The following is a 19,863-nucleotide window of genomic DNA, read 5'->3' as shown; positions in this document are numbered from 1 at the left end:
GTTTGTCTTCAATGCAGGCAACTAATTTCAGTGTTTACTTATGTTTCTTTGAACACAATGAGAAAATGCTTATTTCTACCATAACCCAGAAGAAGATTTGGCTTCAGTCATTTATGGAATAGGAGTGTTATTTCTGAACCCAAACAAACCAAACTTAATTTTAATTTCAAACAAAGGTCACAAACACATTAACCATAACCTATCATTTTTTACCTAGTATTCGCTGTTGTCTGATTTACATTACAAGTTATTCCGGACAGGCCAGCAATGAAATAAGCCCTTTTGCAGAGTTCGAATTGTGGACAGGATGTTCTAAGGACCCATCATTCAAGTAATTGTTTTGCTTTAACTACCACAACATGTAATAACTTCACCAGAGGTATTATTAAAACACTTATGAAAAACAATTGCACTTAAGTTTTTCGATCACTTGCTTTCAAGTGCAAATTATTAAATTCACAGCCGCTTGGTTTCGATAAAAAATGATCGACTAAACCCAGAAGAGAATATTGCCACTGGAATTGAACAGTCAATAACTTTTGTTTAAATTGATTTGTATTGTATGTACGTTTACATTCACCCTTTCAGATGGTCACATTATTGATTCATCATTATAATGCAGGGTGGGTCATTTTGCAGCTGAATGCAACAAACATTTTTGACAGTCGTGGTTGGCTACTTACATCTTTGTGGACCAGGTTCATCTCCATCTTGTTCTACAGTATCATAATCTTCACGCACTCTTGCCCTTGAGCCTTCCTCTGAACAAGACAAAAAACATTTCTGTTATAGTATGTGTATATTGTATGCCATTTAATGTACTGTACCTACTAGGAAAAAGATTTTCTGGAAATGCTACAATCTCAGCTTTACTCTTGGTAGACTACTACTTTGTATAAAACATACTGTTAGGTGTGCATCTACAAAATAAGCAGCGCAACTGCACATTAGCACATTGACCTAGTAAAGGAATTAAACTTGCAGACATCCAATATAGCACATAACACTAATGTAGATTACAATTGAAGCATTTTTAAGGGGTATTGTTGACCCACATGCAAAAACAAGCTTCTAAATTGTTCAGCTTGGGGGCTTTAAATAGGATTTTGTCATTGTTTTCCAGTGACTTGGAAATATATAATTATTGCATCAGAACTGATAGATTAAAACAAAGGATAAAATCAATCTCATTAAAATGTAAATACACACTTAACATAAAATTTCAGGGAGTCTTGATTGCTAAAATATAACTACATTGGCAACAACAGAGAACTTAGGAGTATGAAGAGTCCTGAGCTGGTGAATAAATGTCAAGCAACGATTCATTTTTTCCAGACATACGAGACACATTTATTCGTTTAAAGTTAATTTTTTTGTGGTTTTAATCAAAGCTCACACTTTTTTTATGTTTTAACCCACTATTGAAAGTGTGTGTGTGTGCCTGTGTAGTTATGGGGTTGTGTTTCGCTTTCCACTGGATAGAAATTATGAATCAGGAATATACATGGAAATGAACCACCACCTACAGTTTGCAAAGTGTGACATTCCTAGATGCATTGAAATTCCCAATAATCCTGAAAGTGCATTTGGATTCTATGGCAGGACCGGAGGCTCAGATTATGCTTTTCTCTCTTCGCTATTTATTATAACAGAAAAAACACAGCAGCCTCAGAAAAGCTTACAATGAAAAAATGCTTATATCACAACAAAGGTAAAGCATTATCCATAAAACAATCCAAGAAAAAGTCTCAGGGACTACAACTCCCATCGTCCCAATATAGTCGGTCTCCGCGGAGTCCTTCCACCATGTCTACCATCCATAGATAAGCGACCCCTTCTCCGTGATCTTCCTCTTTCTTCGCTGCTCACGCAGCCAGATAAGTGTTTTTCCTTTTTCCCCGGATTGTATGACAGCTGGCGGGGGAAGAATGTGTTATATTGTATGTTGTTGGGAGCTGCGGAGCCCAAGTGGTTGCGGAAGCGCCGTTTCGCTTCCTTCGCGACTTTATTCCTGTGTGTTTCTTAAGGTGAGCTGCCAATCGCTAGAGGGCGCTGCTGCGTATCGTTGGTCTCCGGCGCAGTTCTTCCTCGCCGAGGAGCCGCGCTGAGGAGACCAACTGCCGCGGAGCCGTGCCCTCGAGCTGCCTCATGACGCCCAGTTTCCCCGGGTCTGTAGCCCCCATTGACCTCTTTTATTGAACGCCCCGTTGGGGTCTGTACTGCGGCTTGACCGCGTCCGACGCTTTGTGGCAAGTCTTGCACTCGTGCCTTGATAACGGTGTGGTAGCGCGCTAAGAGGTGGCTGACCTGGTCCCTTGAGGTGGGTCTGCGCGCTGCGGGGGTGAGTGCTCCCTATTCCTGCCAGTCCCTGGCGTTAAACTTTATTGCAGTCCTCCGGTCTGCCCACATTGTTATAACACCCACGTTCGCTGGGTTGTGTGCGCAGCTTGATACTGGTGTGGTAGCATGGAGGGCGAGTACTACGACGACGACTCGCAGTCCTACTTGCAGGATGAGGAATTTTATCAAGCTGTGGATAGCTCCATTTACCGCTGCGTAACGGAGGTGGTGGCTTCCATGGAGGAGCGTCTCCCGGCGCGCATTGTTGAGGAATGTGCCAAGTTAGCCTAGGCGCAGGGAGGACTTCCATTCCCCCCCCCCCGGTCCATCAGGGGAAGGCCCCCCGCTCCTAAGAAGCCATGCAGGGAGGGGTTGTCGCAGGGCGCCCAGGGGGTGGACATGGGAGCATTTGAACGTCTGTGTGGCGCTTTTCTGGCAAAGGCGACCGAGGCCCCGCCTGACCGGCCGTCAACCCCCGCTTCGGTGGTGGCTCTGGAAACTGACCCTTCCCTGGGAGATTCCCCAGATTCGGACGGAGATGAAGAATCGATGCTCTCTTGGCGACCTTCGAGTTCGTCCGCCGAGTTGCCGCGGGACACCTCGGGTATGCTGGATCCGGATGAGATTATTCATCCGCGTTCCGCGGCCTGGGCCCCGGGCGACAAGGTGACGAAGTTCGTGTCCAGTCGGTTGCGCAAGCCTCTGGAGAAGGAGGCGAGGGGGTGCCTTCGTGGGGAATGCCCTAGGCCAACCTTGGAGGGCAAGGTGGCCATGACGCCAGATTTAGACCCTAAAATGGCGACCTTTCTAGCTAAATTTATGAAGGACCCGCGGAAAGGAATCGACCGGTCCTGGCGGTCGTGTCAGGACAAGCTGCTGGACGCAGTTGGGCTCATTACGAAAATCCTTGACATGGCGGAGGAAGCTAAGGTCACTGGGGCCGCCATTTCTCCCGACGTCCTCTCGAATTGGGCACAGAGGGTGATTATATTCTTAGGCAACGCCAACTGCGCCCTTTCGACGGAACGCCGGAGGTCTTTCCTGATCAAGCTTGATCCAAAGCTAGGAGACCTAGCCTCTGCGGGGGCGGTCTCTTTGGAGAACCATTAATCAAAGAGTTGGGCAAGTTTGTCTCAACCTTCATCTCCTTGGATAAAGCCCAGACTAGTATTAAGCGCGTCTTCACGCAGCGTTTCTCCCAAGGGGCCGGTGGCGGTAGGGGCCACGTGACCGGCCGTGACGGGCAGAATGCCGGCAACAGAGTGCAAGGCTCTGGGCGAGGGCAGTACAACACCTCGGCCAATTTCAACTCCTTCTACCCTACAAGAGGGAAACGCTTCGGAGGTCGAGGCTTCAAGAAGAACTCCGGCACCAACAACAACAACGGTGAGTGTTCTACCTGCGGAGCAGGTTCGGATTGGCGGCCGTTTAGCGGCCTTCAGGGGGCGTGGGAGAACCTTACAGCGGATGCGTGGGTGTTGCAGACCATCCGCGGGTTTCACATCGATTTTTACGGCCAGCCCTATCAGGTGGGTGCCCCACGCCCTATAACCTTTTCAGTGGCAGATGCTCAGTTGATAGACGAAGAGGTCGCGGAGCTTCTCCGCAAAGGGGCCGTTTGTCAGTCAACTCGGCACCCTTCAGCGTTCATCAGCAATCTTTTCTTGGTAGACAAACCCGGCGGAGGCTGCCGGCCGGTAATCAACCTCAAGGAATTCAACGGATGGTTGATTTACCGTCATTTCAAGATGGAGGGGATCCATCTTCTCCGAGATGTACTCCTCCCACGCGATTGGTTGGTGCGGTTGGACCTCAAGGATGCGTATTTGGTGGTTCCAATCTATCCCCCACACCGTCGCTTCCTGCAATTCCTCTGGAGGGAACAGGTGTTCGAGTTTGCCGCCTTCCGTTCGGGCTATCCTCGGCCCGTAGTGTTTCACGAAAGTGTTACACCCTGTGGTGGAATTCCTGCGGGGGCAGGGGAGACGCCTCATCGTCTATCTGGGCGACATTTTGCTAATGGCGCAATGTCCACACAGTTTGCTGGCCCAGCTGCGGCAGACGGTAGACCTCTTGCAAGAACTCGGATTTATCATCAACGGTTCAAAGTCCGTTCTCGTGCCTTCTCAGAAGGTAGAATTGTTGGGTTTTGTCGTAGATTCTATCGACGCTTCCCTCAGTCTTCCGTCGAGGAAGATGTCCAAGATCAAACATGTCTTGCGGCAGACAATAGCAAAATCCCACACTTCGTTGCGGCAAGTTGCCAGAGTGGTGGGACTTCTTTCCTCTTCGATCCAAGCCATCTTCCCTGGCCCTCTCCATTACAGGGCCCTCCAGCGTCTCAAGGCTTACCATCTGCGCAGAGGCATGTCTTACGACCAGATGGTCCCCCTCTCGGAGGAGGTGAGGGAAGAGATGTCGTGGTGGCTGACCCACATAGAGGCCTGGAACGGCCGGACAATTTTCGGATATACCCCGGACCTAGTTATCGAATCCGACGCCAGCAGGGTCGGATGGGGCGCGCGCTGTGGGGATTTTTCTACAGGCGGCACCTGGTCTTTAGAAGAACAGAAGTTGCATATCAACTGTCTAGAACTTCTAGCGGGTTCTTTCGCAGTACGCTGCTGGACCGGAGACTCAGTGAAGTCGTGTGTGTTTTTGAAGATGGACAACGTGTCAGCAGTTCGATATGTGAACCACCTAGGGGGTTCGAAGTCCGGAGCACTGGCAGATCAGGCGAAACAGTTCTGGGATTACTGTCTGGACCGTCACGTTTCTGTGACGGCGGAGTACCTTCCGGGCCAGGCCAACCAAGTTGCGGACTGGCACTCCAGATAGCTTCGGGATTCCAGTCTATGGATGTTGGATGTTCAGGTTTTCCACTGGCTCAGCGAGCTGTGGGGTCCTCTCTCGGTGAACCTGTTTGCGTCCCGTTTGGACCATCAGCTTCCGAGGTTCTTCAGTTGGAGACCGGATCCGCTGGCAGAGGCCACGGACGCTTTCCTCCAGGACTGGAGCCTGGAGAGGCCCTTTGCGTTTCACCCTTTTTCGAGGGTGATGCGGACGGCAGCTCAGGTGCGCCGACAGGTGGTGGAGCTGGTCCTAGTGACGCCGTTCTGGGGGTCCCAAGTCTGGTTTCCAGTTCTTCTGGAACTTTCCTGGGATTCTCCAATCCTACTCCCCCAGTTTCCACACCTGCTTCTCAATCCGGATCGGGAACCGCATCATCTCATCGTTCAGGGTTCCCTCCGCCTCATGGCATGGAGGCTTTCAGGGGACGCTGGTCGCTCCCAGGCCTTTCGAGATCAGCTGAGGGACTTTTGTCCAAGGCCTGGGAGGTCAGTACGGCGAAGCACTACAAATCCGCTTGGTCTAAGTGGGTTTGTTGGTGTCTTCGACGGAGTTTGGATCCCTTGGTCGCGGGAGTCGTTCCCGTGCTGAATTTCTTGGCGGAACTAGCCACTAAGGGGTTTGTATACCGCACAATCAATGCTGTGCGGTCGGCTATCTCGGCAGCCCACCATCCAGTCGATGGTTCCCCTATTGGGGTTCATCCTTTTATATGCCGGCTTCTGCAGGGCATCTGTTTGTCTCTGCCCCCGGAGCCTCGATACTCTGTCCTTTGGGATGTCAATGTGGTGTTGAACCTTTTTCTTTCTTGGCAACCTAACAGGTACCTGTCTTTCAAGGAACTCTCTGCGAAATTGGCAATGCTGTTATGCTTAGTGTCCTGTCGCAGAGTGTCAGACGTGCGTACTTTGGATGTTTCAGCACGCGTATTTTCGCCGGATGGAGTCACTTTCACGATTGGTCGCCGTACAAAGTCAGCTTCTAGGACCATTTCGTACCCGGCTTTTGTAGACGTCCCGAAGTTGTGTGTTGTTCAGTGTCTGAAAGCTTATGAGGATGTGACTTGGGACATTCGCCCTCCGGGCGAGAGACAGCTGGTGATTGCATTGCGAAAACCACACTATACAGTCTCTTCCCCCACCATTGCTAGGTGGGTGCGCTGGGTCATGAAAGAAGCAAGCATTCATACTAAACTCTTCGGTGCTCACTCTGCCAGGGGGGCCATGGCCTATAAGGCTTTTCTGCAAGAGCCCGTCTAGAGGATTTACTGCGGGCCGCTGACTGGTCCTCCGATTCCACCTTTAAGAGGTTTTATTTTAAGCCTGTGGTGGATATTGCTCATTTGGTGGTAAGTAAGCTTTGAACTAGCATAATCTGAGCCTCCGGTCCTGCCATAGAATCAAAACTTGCCTAGCTTATGTAACGGTAAGTTTCAATTCTATTAAGGACACGGAGGCGAGGATTATCCCACCCAGGACGTCTTTGAACTACATCCCGCCCGTATGACTAAGTAACCTGTTTTGACGGTTTATCCCTCCTGTTTGACTTTGGTCATGTTATGGTGTTTTCAGTTGTAAGCACGCTTTTTCTCTGCATTGCATCGCTTACACTGTTTTGTTTTTCTATTAGGCAATGATGGTTCCAAATCAGACCAATGAACTGAGTGCGTAATTCGTGCGAAGAAAGAGGAAGATCACGGAGAAGGGGTCGCTTATCTATGGATGGTAGACATGGTGGAAGGACTCCGTGGAGACTGACTATATTGGGACGATGGGAGTTAGTCCCAGAGACTTTTTCTTGGATTGTTTTATGGATAATGCTTTACCTTTGTCGTGATAGAAGCATTTTTTCATTGTATGCTTTTCTGAGGCTGCTGTGTTTTTTCTGTTATAATAAATAGCGAAGAGAGAAAAGCATAATCCTCGCCTCCGTGTCCTTAATAGAATTGAAACTTACCGTTACATAAGCTAGGCAAATTTCGATTCAGGTGTTCACCTAAAGAGTTAATTATATAAAACAACCGGTCATCAGTATTCCTGAAGCACGGACAGGTTCATATACTATGGACCCATGTTCCATGGGCTCAGGAACCTAGGGCACTGGTCTGAAATAGGCTGGTTCCATTTATGTACATATGTGGAAGGTTCTAAACCATACACTGGGTAAATAAATGCATTTTTCAATTTGCTCTGACTCAACGCTCACAAGTTGCAGTCACAAGCTTAGGTCAATACATTAGAATTTATCTGAAGATTAATTTAATCCTTTCATTTAATCTTGATTTGTTTTAGAACAAAAAAAAATGTGTTTTTGTCGTTTATTGCGTTTAATCATGCAGAGAACTACATTACGAAGTTTATTACATGAATATGGAAACCAATCTTTATTTAACTAATTTTGAGCGACCTATTCCCATGTCACAAGTCTCACACGACTTACCAATCCCCTATTTCACATGTGTCACTTCTTTTTATCTCGAAGAGCTTAAATTTACGAGGGTATTGCCGATGGGGAACTGTGTGGACATGTGGAATATGCTGCTGTCTGACGTATGAGACAGACAAATTATGAGAGACTTCAAAGACAGATAGACTAGCTTTAGATTACGAGGTAGTTGCTTTTGATAAGCTAAGCAAGTACATTGTTTTCCTTACATTTGGTCAAAGAAATAATTATCAAAAGGACTCTGATTCGAAGGTCCGTCACCTGTACTAAATAAAATGCCACACAGTAATCACCGAAGTCTGAAAGAGGCAACCCAATCTTATTCCTAGAAGACCCAATATCTTTAAACTTGTCTGAGGATGAAGTTTGGCCATCAAAACATAAAAAGAACTAATTAAAATGGTCCCCTTTTATATAATAAAAAATCTCATGTTATCCACCGTAAAGTAGACAAAAATGGTACAATAGTTATTATTAAGTGTACACTACCAACAATCAAGACAGTTCCATAACTCCAATATACTCTGCAACTTTAAGTGGAGCATAACTAAGACCATAAAGTTGTCCAGTTTTCTGAAATCCATACACCTCAATATCTTCGTGATGCATAACTGAAGTTGTGATGTAAGAAAAAAGGGATGCTTTGCATTTTCTTTATAAAAAATGTAATGTCTGTTTTAGCAATGTTTGCTTTGTACCGGCCCACAGCAGTTAATTAGGTAAAAGTTTGTCAATTGTGTAAGATTGGGTCTTTATATTTATCTGCAAATAAAAATAATCCCAAATAGTCTGCAAAAAGCTTGAGCCTACTAGCCCCTGGAAAACTGGTGTAAGTAAGCATTTCTTCTCCAAGCAATTGCTAAGGGTTTAATAAATAGTGTGAAGAGAATAGGAGACATGGGGCAGACCTGCCTCGTGCCAAGAGAGATCCCCAAATTATTAACTGGATTATTTAGAAGCAAAAATGCAGGTGCTTGGTCATAAAAAGTGGACATCACATTTGTTAGCTGGCTTAGAATTACTTATAATACCTCCAACAAAAATTCCCAGTTCATGAAGTTAAATCATTCTCTGCAAACGGCGATATAATGGTTGCAGGGGTAGAAAAATATTAAATTGCTTCAATCACAACACGGGTATTAGTGTATAATTACCAAGAGGGAATAAAACAATTTTTATCTTGATGCCTCAAAGAAGGGTGATTATTTGTGAGGCTAACAAATTATGTATATTAGAATCACCTTTTTCGCTCAATTTCTCATTCAAAATTGATGTTGTTTTGTAGCTCTAAATATTTGGCTTTGGTTTGAAATTACTATTCTTCCTATAAAGTTGTTTCAAGTGCATCCTAGAACACATCCAATTTTTTTTTTAAGATCCGCTTTGTGAATCTGACAATTCTGCATCAGGTAATAGGGCTTTATCAAATATTCATCTGGGAAATATCTTTTCTAATACAGTGAATTCCTATCCTTAATCACAAATCCGGTTTTGTTTAGAATAGTGGGCATCAAGAAACAGTCTAAGGTTTAGGCAGTCTGAAGTAGTAAGTATAATGCTGAGCCTAAGGACTTTGAGCCCTTCAAGGATACAACAGAACTAGGTCATCTTAGAAAAGGCTTGGAAGCATGTGAAATCTTAGATTGAAGAAGGTTGAAACTGCCCCCCCCCCGATAACCCTCGTTTTGAATAATGCTTAAATGTTTATTAAAGTGTGCAAATATTTGGGATCAGGGGCACACTCTAAAGAACTGGATAGGACTGTGTTAGCATGGAGTGAGTAACAAAGGTTGTACACAATCAGACAAATCAAATTTTAAGATTTTGAATATTCAGTTAATAATTATTCCAAGGTGCAATGCTATGGGGCAACTGAGCTCCAAAGGAGGAGAATATACAGTGAGCAAGCCTGTTTCACTGATTGAAACTCTGACTGAGTGACTCAGTCACAGTTAAGTGAAACTAACCTTTATGGCAGTGGTTCCCAAACGTTTTCGACCTGTGGCTCCCTTGACCTAATTGGAAGTTGGCCGTGGCTCCCCATCATGACACTTTTTTTTACTGTGGGGGGGGGGGGGGGGGGGGGGGGGAGTACTTCCAGTACTATAATTGGTTAAGTGAGAAATAATACAAAGTTCTTGCTTACAATGAGTTGTGTGATTATATTCATCATAGTGTAAAAAAAGACAAACTACAAGCCCCAGAATGCACTATCTTAAATGCTAAAAAGAGCCAAAGAGCAGCAGTAGGCGTGCCTGTTCTGTGCATTAAAGGAAGCTTGCATTGTTGCAAACCCAGCTGTATCGGTTTATGGCCCGTTAATAATGCGTTGAGAAACTTTCATTTATGAAAACACTAAAACATCTTCTATCCCCTCAGCCTTTTCGTTTCTCAACCTCTTGTTGCTGCCTTTCCTCTTCAGACATTCTTTATCTCTCCTTTCTCTGCCTTTATGTCCTGCTTTCCTTCTCTTTCCCTATGATTCTTTCACACTTTGTTCTACCCTTGTGTATTCCTTTTCCACCTGCTGCTTGCCCTTATATTCTCAGACTGAAAGTCTTGGTGTCACTTTTAGTTTCCTGTATTTTTCTCATCCCAGAAATAAATCACCCCAGACTGGGCCGCCCACGTGTGTTTTAACAGCCTCTTCAATGCCCAGGTTGTTGCAGTCTGAGCTGCGATGTTTTGTCCGAGGTAGTAAGCGATTTATCCATGTAATTACAATACAATTCAAGAGACTTTATTAAAGGTTTTATTATACTTACTCATTTAATTTGAGAGGCCTTACTCTTCTTGTCACTAACATGGAGAAACATTCAGAGGGAAGAATGAGAAACTTTCACGGAGGCTGAGAGGCAAAGGTTATTACAGTGACTGGGTCATTACATGCTTCCTGCCAGGCCTTGCTGAGGGTCAGACTGGGGCTGGGAAACTAATCCTGTCTGCAATGCGGCCTATTTCCACAGCGAGTTTGCCCACTGAAATTTCTGACTTGTAAAATTCAGCAGTTTTTCCTCACATGAACAAAGGGCAGGAAAAGCAGCCAGCATGGAAATACACGGGCTGCTTGGGGGTCACGAGTTGGACATGTACCCCTTCTTGACATTAATGATTAAAGTAACTTAACGCAAGGAGTATTCGTTTTGAAACCATGCTACTGGTCTCTTGAGAAGAGGGAACCCAGAGGCACGACTGAACACCGGCAGCTGTAACGCTCATCATTCATTTCTGCGAATATAGGCAGAGGCAACATGAAAGCACGTAGCCGCGTGTATGGCAGCCGTGCGCTCTTGAGTCAAACCATGATTCATGATCATACAGGTGGCATTTGTAACAACCCTGTATGTAATTTAAATAAGCTTTGGTTGCTGCCTTCAGGCTGACGGCAGCCTAGGGTGTCAAAAGACGCATTATTTTTTAATAATTGCTTAGATATGGAGTAAGAAAAAGCATCACAAGTCGCTACGTTGTCTTACTGTATGTCAATTTGGCGTTCCATAGGTTTTGCGGTGGGTGTTCACACGCAACACCCATGGGGTTTTATGCTGCCCTAGATATGAAAAACATGTAAACCTGGGGCAATGTCAAATCCTTATGCCTCCCCACAGAAGGCTTAATGAGGAGAAAGCTTTTCATTTCCCCTCTTTTTTTCCTCTTTTCATGTGTGCTGCATTTTGCAGCACACATAGAAAGAGGAAACACCCTCTCAGGATTGTTTTTGAGCAGGAAGGTGCCCCTTCCTGCACAAAAACAATCCTACCTATGTTTGCGCTAGGCAGCACTTTGTGCGCCAACGCAGAGAGAAAGGACAGGAACGCACCATATTTTATAAATAAGGTGCATTCCATCCCTTTCATATTGTATTGTATTTGCATTTATATAGCGCTTACTACCCCTGGTGAGGTGTCAAAGCGCTTTTTGGGCGAGTAGCACGCTACTCTGGAACCCAAGAGGGATTAGTGTTGAATTAGTAAAGTAAAATACTGAAGTAATTTGAGTGGTGGATAGGTTAGTCAATTATTTGGATTCAGAAGGATAGCGGAGGGGTAGAAGAGGGAAAATGGTTTGCATTTTTATAGCGCTTGTTACCCCATATGGGGTGTTGAAGCGCTGTTTTTGGTGAGTAGCACGCTACTCCAGAACCCAAGAAGGATTAGTGTTGAATTAGTATAGTGAAATATGAAAGTAATTTGAGTGGTGGATAGGTTGGTCAGTTATTTGGATTCAGAAGGATAGCAGAGGGATTGAAGAGGGAAAAAAGGTTTGCATTTATATAGCGCTTATTATCCCTGATGGGGTGTTGAAGCGCTTTTTTTGGAGAGTAGCATGCTACTCCGGAACCCATGGCGATGGGCAGTACAGCAAGAAGACTTGCGGCGCTGCCCTGCGCAATTGCCTCATAAATGAGGCGCGTTATTTTTAGACACACCTTTGACCACGCCCCCCATGCTCAGGTACCTTTGGTTTGCTAAACATGGTTTAATTTATTTCTCCAAGTAAAAATTATTTGCTGTGGGAATTGGGGGCATTTATGGTTGTCGATAGTTGGCAATGATGAGGAGGACCTTGTTCTAAAAAATTGTCAGGAGGGGGTCCTTATGCCTAAATTTTTTTGCAGAGGGGTCTCCGCATCAAAAAGTTTGAAGACCTCTGCCCTAGGAGGAGGATGATGTTTTCACAATAGGTTAATTTTGGGACAGCTGTGTGGGCAAAAGAGTTGATCATAAATGCTGCCTGGGTTTAATGTAAGGCTATGCACTCTGGCAGGGACATGCCAAATCAACCCCACACACCACCATTTTCCTCGAGACGAATTCCCAGATGTTCATTATGTACCTATTTCTCTAAAAGACAGAAAGCACTAAACTGCACCTAGGTGTTGAGAGTCAAAAGAGCTATGATTTGTTTTCCCACATACATGCATCTCATCATCACTGCCATACCTAGTAGAAAACTAACAGCGAAAATTTAGACACTTACCCAGCCAAGATGTTTACTTTTTAATTGAGCTTAACTTGAAATAAATGCATAGGAAGAAGACAAATATTAGCAACAACTAAGCTCAAAACACTACCATCATATAAATCAGTACCACTTTTATTGTGGTGATGGAAAACCAGACACCCCTCAAAGATTCTAAGCAATCACAGGCAAGCTTTGAGGCATTTGAAGGTTGTTCAAAGAGTTATGTAAACTGTGCTCATCGGGAACTGTTCCTATATTTCATATTTGGGACAGCATTTTCATAGGTATTGTCATTATTAGCATTAATAATGATAAAAAAGCCCCAATTTTCCCCACAGGATTCGCGCAACAATACTTTTGGTCAAGACCTTAGGAGCAAGATCCGTCTTACCTTCCAAGAGTTTTGAAAGCGATTGAAATACAAAGAGGCAAAATAGAGATCCGAAACGAGCAGAGAGGCATAACAGGTCAGAAAGGATCAGAAAGAGGCAAAATAAAGGTGAGAAAAGGCAGAATAGAGGTACAAAACGCGCAGAAAGAGGCAAAATAAAAGGTGAGAAAGAGTTAGGTCAGAAACTAGCAGAAAGGCAAAAAAAAAAAAAAAAAAGGATGGGAATAGGATTTGGAGAGTTCTCGTGAGGTGGTGATGTTTTCGGTAGCTGATAGGCTGGAGAACCCTCCGACAGTGTTGAACAGTTCCTTGCAGTGGTTGGAGCTTGCTGTGATGCAGTCTGCCAGGGCTCTTCTTTTTACCCTTTTCAGGATTGATGGTATTTGGTTGAGGGCGGTTTTGAAAGTGGTTCGGTCCGGGAGTTATTTGCTGGTGCACCATCTACTTGAGTTGTTTGTAGGTATGCTTTAAGGTTCTTAACTCGTTTGTGTGACCTTTACATGCACGCACGCACACACATACACTCGGACGGGACCTGGTGAGTGATGTTTAACATACTTTAGTGAGGACATTGTGCTGTTTCAAATGGATTGGCTGTTTCCAATAGGTTTGTGAATGTTCATCTCTACAGGTAAAATGAACTTCTGTCTCACTTCCGCCGGTTTAGCTGAGTGGGCCGACCGCGTCGGCCAACGGATGTGCGCAGCACTATGAAGGTAGTGCGCGCGACGGCCGTTGGCTGACAGAAGCACACAAGGGGTAAAAAAAACTCAAAACTTATCAAATGAAATGTGTTCATTTCTATAAATGTTGCTAATGCTAACAATTGGAAGCCAGAAAAGGGATTGTGTACACTCTGCAGCACTTAACAAGATAAGTTAGAGGTGAACTTGGCATTGCATAGTATCCATAATACGGAGCCAAAAAAGATACAACAAATAGCAGATTCTGTGTGCTTCCTGAAACTAGAACAAAGGCATTAATAGTGTAAAGAGTACAGGAGAGGACAGATGAGCATGGGGCCTCTACTCTCTCCACAGATCACCAGGTGTTAAAAAGGTATTATAGGTACCAGTGTGTGGGATAGACTATGGTAGAAAGTCAAATTGCTTTATAGATGCTGATAGGCGATTCATACAATAATCGGTGGGTTGATTCAGGACTAATGGCATTAAGTATGATGTAAGATGTGCATGGCACAGCATACAAGAGTAGAAACCCAAGATATAGAATTGTTGTAGCCACCTATTGGTAACTATGGTAAAGTTTTAGACTTCAACCTAATAATTGTATTCACTGATTAATCATGATGGCAGTTCTTACGTGAAGAACAACAGTTCATGACACTGAGCTTATTGTAAAATATTAACAATTGTGTGCAATACTTCTGGGGTTTGGGATGGGGCACCAAATAAATACCTTGCAGATAAGAGAATTCTGTCTCATTCATAACACTTCTCTCCCCCATCCCCCCGCTCCTAAAAAAAACAGAATACACTGAGTTGGGCACTAGACACTGGTTATAATTTTTCCCAAAAAGGTACGTTTTCTTAAAGGGGATAGGAATTATACAGTGTGCCTCATAAAATTGAAACAAAAATGGTCCAAAAATATAGGTTAAGCCCTTATCAGATGGGCTGAATGTGTATACGTGTTGGGCAGAAGAAATCGATGAGTGCAAAGTGATATAGAAGAAAAAAAAGGACCAAATCTCACCTGAACCAAAGCCTCTTCCTTTCCTCTTCTTTGCTTTTTCCTTTAGCTTGTGAATACTTTCTGAAAAATGTAAGAAAATTCTTTCATAAACATCATTAATAAACTATAAACACAGCATTATAGAAAAAAAAGTATACTTCCCTAAATAGCTTTCACTCTTGAATCAGAAACAGAAGCATGGGTATTTGAAACTCAACACAACAACAAAAACACATTTTCAAAAGACCTATTCAAGGAGAAGTGCTCTGGCTATTTCAAAGGAATGCAGCATTTTGAGCCAGTATTGGCAAAGATATGAGTTTTCCCTCTAAAATATGTTTTTGTGTTATTTTGGAAACAAACTGACCAATTAAGTAATAGGATATTCAATGGAGTTTTTTTTACATGAACTGCAAGAGTGATCTACGTAAATAGAATGTCATGGTATCTTTGAAGGTTCTCCAAAAATGCTCAGTTGGGAGGTCAGCTACAGGAAGATCACCACAAGAGAGATGGGAAGCGAACTCATGAGATTGTAGAATGAAAGGTCAGCTGGCAAAAAATGATGAACTGTGGCGGGGGGCTATTTGGCATGTAAAGAGGAAGTGTTGGATGCCAGATCAACTTGCAGAGGAAGGGTGATGGGACTGCAGGTCATCTAGCAGTTGAGCATTAACCAAAGGTTACCCTAAAGGGTAAGAGTGCAGCAAAATCAGGTCACTTGTCAGGAAAAGGTAAGGACAGATGGGATATCACACAGTAGGGTAGAGAACGGATCATACAGCTAGTCACTTAGCAGCAAAAAAGAGGAAGGGTTGAACGCCAGATCACCTAGCAAGGAAAGAGGATGAATGCCAGGTCGCTTAGCAAGGAAAGAGGACATGATGGACAATAAGTCATCTCGCTCAAATAACGATACTTTGCCTTAATTACAGACATTGAGATCAATCTGCAGACAACATTCAGCTCTACACCATAATCTCCTCAAAAGGACAATAACTCAAATCCTTCCTCAAGCTAATGCAGAAATGGTTGTCAAGGACATACATAAAACCCATCACCACCACCATCTAGTTCCTGTTATTCATCAACTCAGACTCAAGTTTGGTTAACTGTTAGGGATCTAGAATGCTTCATTCATTAGCTGTCAGACACAGCAACATCACTTGGATCCACCCCAACACAGAGCTCATCTTCAAAGAGAACATGGTCTAGAAAAGCAAAACAGCATGGTATCGGTTCTCCCTAATGATACAAGTAAAACCTTTCCTTCAGAAACAAATTTCCAAATATCAGTACAAACCCTGGCTCTGTTGCCAATAGATGGAAGAATCGCAATCCTCAACATAAGTTGCCCCTCAACAGCATTGTACATGCTGCTGCACTTCTCAGAACTTTGATTTAACTGAATTGAATCAGAACATGCAAGAATTTACATAGGCTCATCTTCCAGGACATCATCTTCAGGAATTAGCCACCAGGGTACATCATACCAGTATATCGCCAAACTTTGAATGTAAATTTGCAACCAAGGCAAAAAGTAGAATGAATATATGAGCCATGGATATGGAAGAGCAGTCACACTGGCACCCAGATTACTGCAAAACTCTTGTAATTCAGAAGGCAGCTAAAAACTCAATTTAAGAAACTGAGCGCCCCCAGTCTTACTTGCCTCCCTACAAAATAGCATTAATCTTACCACAGCCATTGTCCACTGGACAGGTGAATTTCAGTAGGGATTGTTTTATAAAAAGGTCCGAGGATGGCGGGCAAGTCACCCGGCAGGAAAAGCTGAGGGAAAGTCACCCGGCAGGAAAAGCTGAGGGAAAGTCACCCGGCAGGGAAAGCAGAGGGATGAGGGCAAGCCACCCAGCAGGGGAAGGCAATAGCTGCGACAAGGTCACCAGCCAAGGGAAATGGATGGCTGAGGGCAAGTCACAAGGCAGGGAAGGGACTAGGGCAAGTCACTCGGCAGAGGAAGGGGATGTCTGAGGTAAGTCATTAGGAAAGGAATAGCTGAGAGCAAGTCGTCCAACAGAGGAAAAGAGAGTGGGATGGATCTAGGGTCACCAAGTAGGTGGCATTTTTATATGGCAGGTGGACCCACATGGGATCGGTTTCACTTGCATGATGGAGCATGATTATTTGAGAATAATCTTGCTCAATTGAGTCTGCTCATCCAGTGTGAACTAATATTTATAAAATATTTACTAACCATGTGATAAACTAAAATGTTTGAAAGGTTTAGAAAAATGACAATGCAACATGTGCAAAAGCCACCAAACACATACAGTTTCTTAAACCTGCAATAAAAAGAATGCAGCGGAGACACAAGCTGGAGAAATTAGATGATTTTTTATTATGAGAGAAACTTACAAAATGTACTAAAGAACGTAGTGTAAAAGTATGTGCCAAAGAGTATTATAAAATTGTGATAATGAGAAATGCTTAAAGTAGAATGATTCTGGTTTGTGTTCTAGGACATGAAAATCCTTTTAGAAAAAAATGATTGCTTATGCTTTTAGACAAACGCAATTAGACAAAATACCTATACGTTGAGTTTGAAATAATGTCTTCTTATATTGTTTCCATGCATTCACTATTTCTTCATACAAATTAATTAATGTTGTATTTACTCTTATATGATGATTCTGTGGTTCTTCTGTGTAGGCGTTCGAAGCAGCTCTGACGAGTGTATTCATTTATTTGACTAATGTAGGACTCAAAGAATGTATTTGGTCCTTCATTATTTCTGAAAAGCCAATGTATTTGCTTCAAGTTATTTAATGGCTATCGCTAGTGCCGCCTTCCTACGGTTAGAGTATTCTTTCTATAAATAACTGTATCAACTTGGTACAAGTAAACAGAGAAGCAGCGTGTGAATGTAAATTAATCTGTAGAAAGCAACAGACTCTTTATTTTTGAGAGAACTGCTATTGCTGTTGCTGCTGCAGCTGACCTATTTTTCCCTGCATTTCTGGACGCGACACGCTGTCAGTCCAACCCCTGATTCCCCTGAACTGAACAATCCTGATTATCTCTGCACATCGGCTGACTGTGTTGCACAGGCCATAACTTTCCGATTGAAGGGTTGTCTATTCAGACATTTTCACGCTGTGCATTAGTTAATAAATCTAGGTTCCTATGAAATCTCGAATTGCAATCTGAAAATGCAATGTATAGTGTTCTGTTTCTCTCCCTCCTTACGCCAGTATTTGATTTAGAATGTAGTATATCTATATTGCATTTTTGTTATTTTACCTGTGTTGGTTTGAATTAACCATAATACTGAAGTTCTAATGTGTTTTGGTGGATTGACCATTCATATTTTGAAAATTCAATAAAAGTACCTTGATAAATAGGAGTTTGTCCTTATTGACAAATGTTTTTTGATATGCTATTGTTAGACCGATGTTAGTTAGGTATTTTCTTCATTATAGGTCCTCATGAGGAAATTGCATCAGTCTCTAAGTCCCTATTAGCTCCTATTAAGATCTATCGGAGGATCTCGAGTTTGTAAGCGGTTAAATAGTTCCTATGGGCCTGAACTCTTTGGTTATTTGTATTGTAATTTAGTTCACGGTTGATTAGGTTACATGATCTATAAGATTTTATACGGATTCCGCTGGATCAGGCAGCAGGTCACCTCACTCCAGACTGCAAATCAGTACGCAAGGAAGAGCACGTATAGCAGCGTATGCACTGTGGATGGGTCTGTGAAAGGCAAATCAACCAGAAAGTAAAGGGAAATGTGGATATGAGAGCATGGCCACAAAGTCACCCACAAGAGAGGAGGGGGTTAGAGTGCTTCTGGTCACTCCCACGAGGACAGAAAGTGAGGAACAGGCCCATAGGCAAACACACCAGCGTGGTTGGGGCGGCGTCGGTCCACCCTATAAGTGGGGTGGAGGTATGTCAGTCAGTTTAGTTTATCTCCCTAATGAAAGTGGGTCAGGATACATTTTTACGGAGATCGTAGTATCTAAATGATTTCCATTCCTTAAAGGTAAGTGTGAAGCGAGGCGTTTCAATACTCAGAGCAGGGAGATAGTCACCGAGTAGGAGGAAGGAATTGATAGTCCGTATTGATTAAACCACCATCCCCTAATTGCATATAGCTAATCCCTGTGAGAAAAGTAAGTGGAGGAAGTCACCCCTACAGATGAATGGCCAGTCTACGAGTCGAGGAATAGGTCAATGGTGATGGGGGAGAAAAACAAATGCAGTGGGAAAGGAAGCAGCAAAGGAGAGGGAAAATACACCCTTTCGAAGCGAGGGACTGGAGGACACGCTCCAAGAGAATGAACGGAGATCGACGTGTTCCTCGAGGAGTGATGAGAGAATGTTAAATTCAAAACGCACACCAAATGACGTACCTAACATTATTAAGTTAATACCGGACATTACTACGTAGTTCCTTAGTGTTCCTCACTTACCGTCACCATCCTCGTCCATGGCAAAGTCCTCGCCACTCGCCTCGTGAAGGTCTAGTACGTCAGCCATCTTCGGGCCGATATCGATAAGCCGCCCGAAACTCAACAGAACAGAATCAAATCAGAACCGACCGAAACAAGCGTGAAAGGTGCAGCAAACTAGGTGAAAACGACGAAGGACTAAAACCGGAAACCACTGAACGTAGACAACACAGGAAGGAGAACCAGAGGCGAAATAGCGGCCGGACCAATGAGAGAAAGGCTCAATAGGACTCAATGAAAAGGAAAAAAAAGACTAGAGCGCTAACTTCCATTATAACATGTTTTATTTCGGCCATTCTGCTGCTTACAATTTAAACATTTATCATACTCCCATTCATTAAGCTGAACATGTAGACGACAAATGTTTCGTGATCACTTGTTGTAATAGTATTAGTAAAGGGCAGTCGGGAACGGATAAAAGAGAGAGGATGCGGCCTAACAACTAGCGAGGTCGCCCTCGAAGTTGATGAACCGGGTTCGAATCTCGACAGGGACGCTCAGCGTCCTGGAATTTTCATCAAATCACTTAATCTCCCCGAGCCTAACAAAAAATGAACATGTCTATCTGTAACGCAACTGGTGCTTATGTAAAGCGCTCTGATACCTCATAGTTGCCAATATAAAAAATAAAAAATCCAAGGACGTTTTGCAGCACAGCTATCAATTAATTACTTGAAAATTCTGTGTCAAGACAGGAAGGCG

At 43.7% G+C, this 19,863-nt stretch overlaps 1 protein-coding gene across 1 annotated transcript in view; it reads right to left on the bottom strand.

Moving 5' to 3' along the window:
- RBM8A (RNA binding motif protein 8A) overlaps nucleotides 1–19,311 on the bottom strand; it is a 43,973-nt gene extending 24,662 nt beyond the window's left edge. The window contains exons 1-3 of the mRNA XM_086947607.1: nucleotides 19,123–19,311; nucleotides 14,708–14,767; nucleotides 684–761 (exon numbers count right to left, since the gene is read on the bottom strand). Of these exons, the coding sequence (XP_086803733.1) occupies nucleotides 684–761; nucleotides 14,708–14,767; nucleotides 19,123–19,189 (205 nt within the window). The 5' untranslated portion in view covers nucleotides 19,190–19,311. The remainder of the gene's footprint in view (nucleotides 1–683; nucleotides 762–14,707; nucleotides 14,768–19,122) is intronic.
- Nucleotides 19,312–19,863: the final 552 nt, after the last annotated feature.

The sequence above is a fragment of the Lissotriton vulgaris genome, chromosome 12 (genome assembly GCF_964263255.1).
Source record: "Lissotriton vulgaris chromosome 12, aLisVul1.2, whole genome shotgun sequence".
In the NCBI taxonomy this organism is placed as follows: Eukaryota; Metazoa; Chordata; class Amphibia; order Caudata; family Salamandridae; genus Lissotriton; species Lissotriton vulgaris.
Note: the sequence above shows the minus strand (reverse complement) of the source record. Positions and strands in the feature narration are given on the sequence as shown.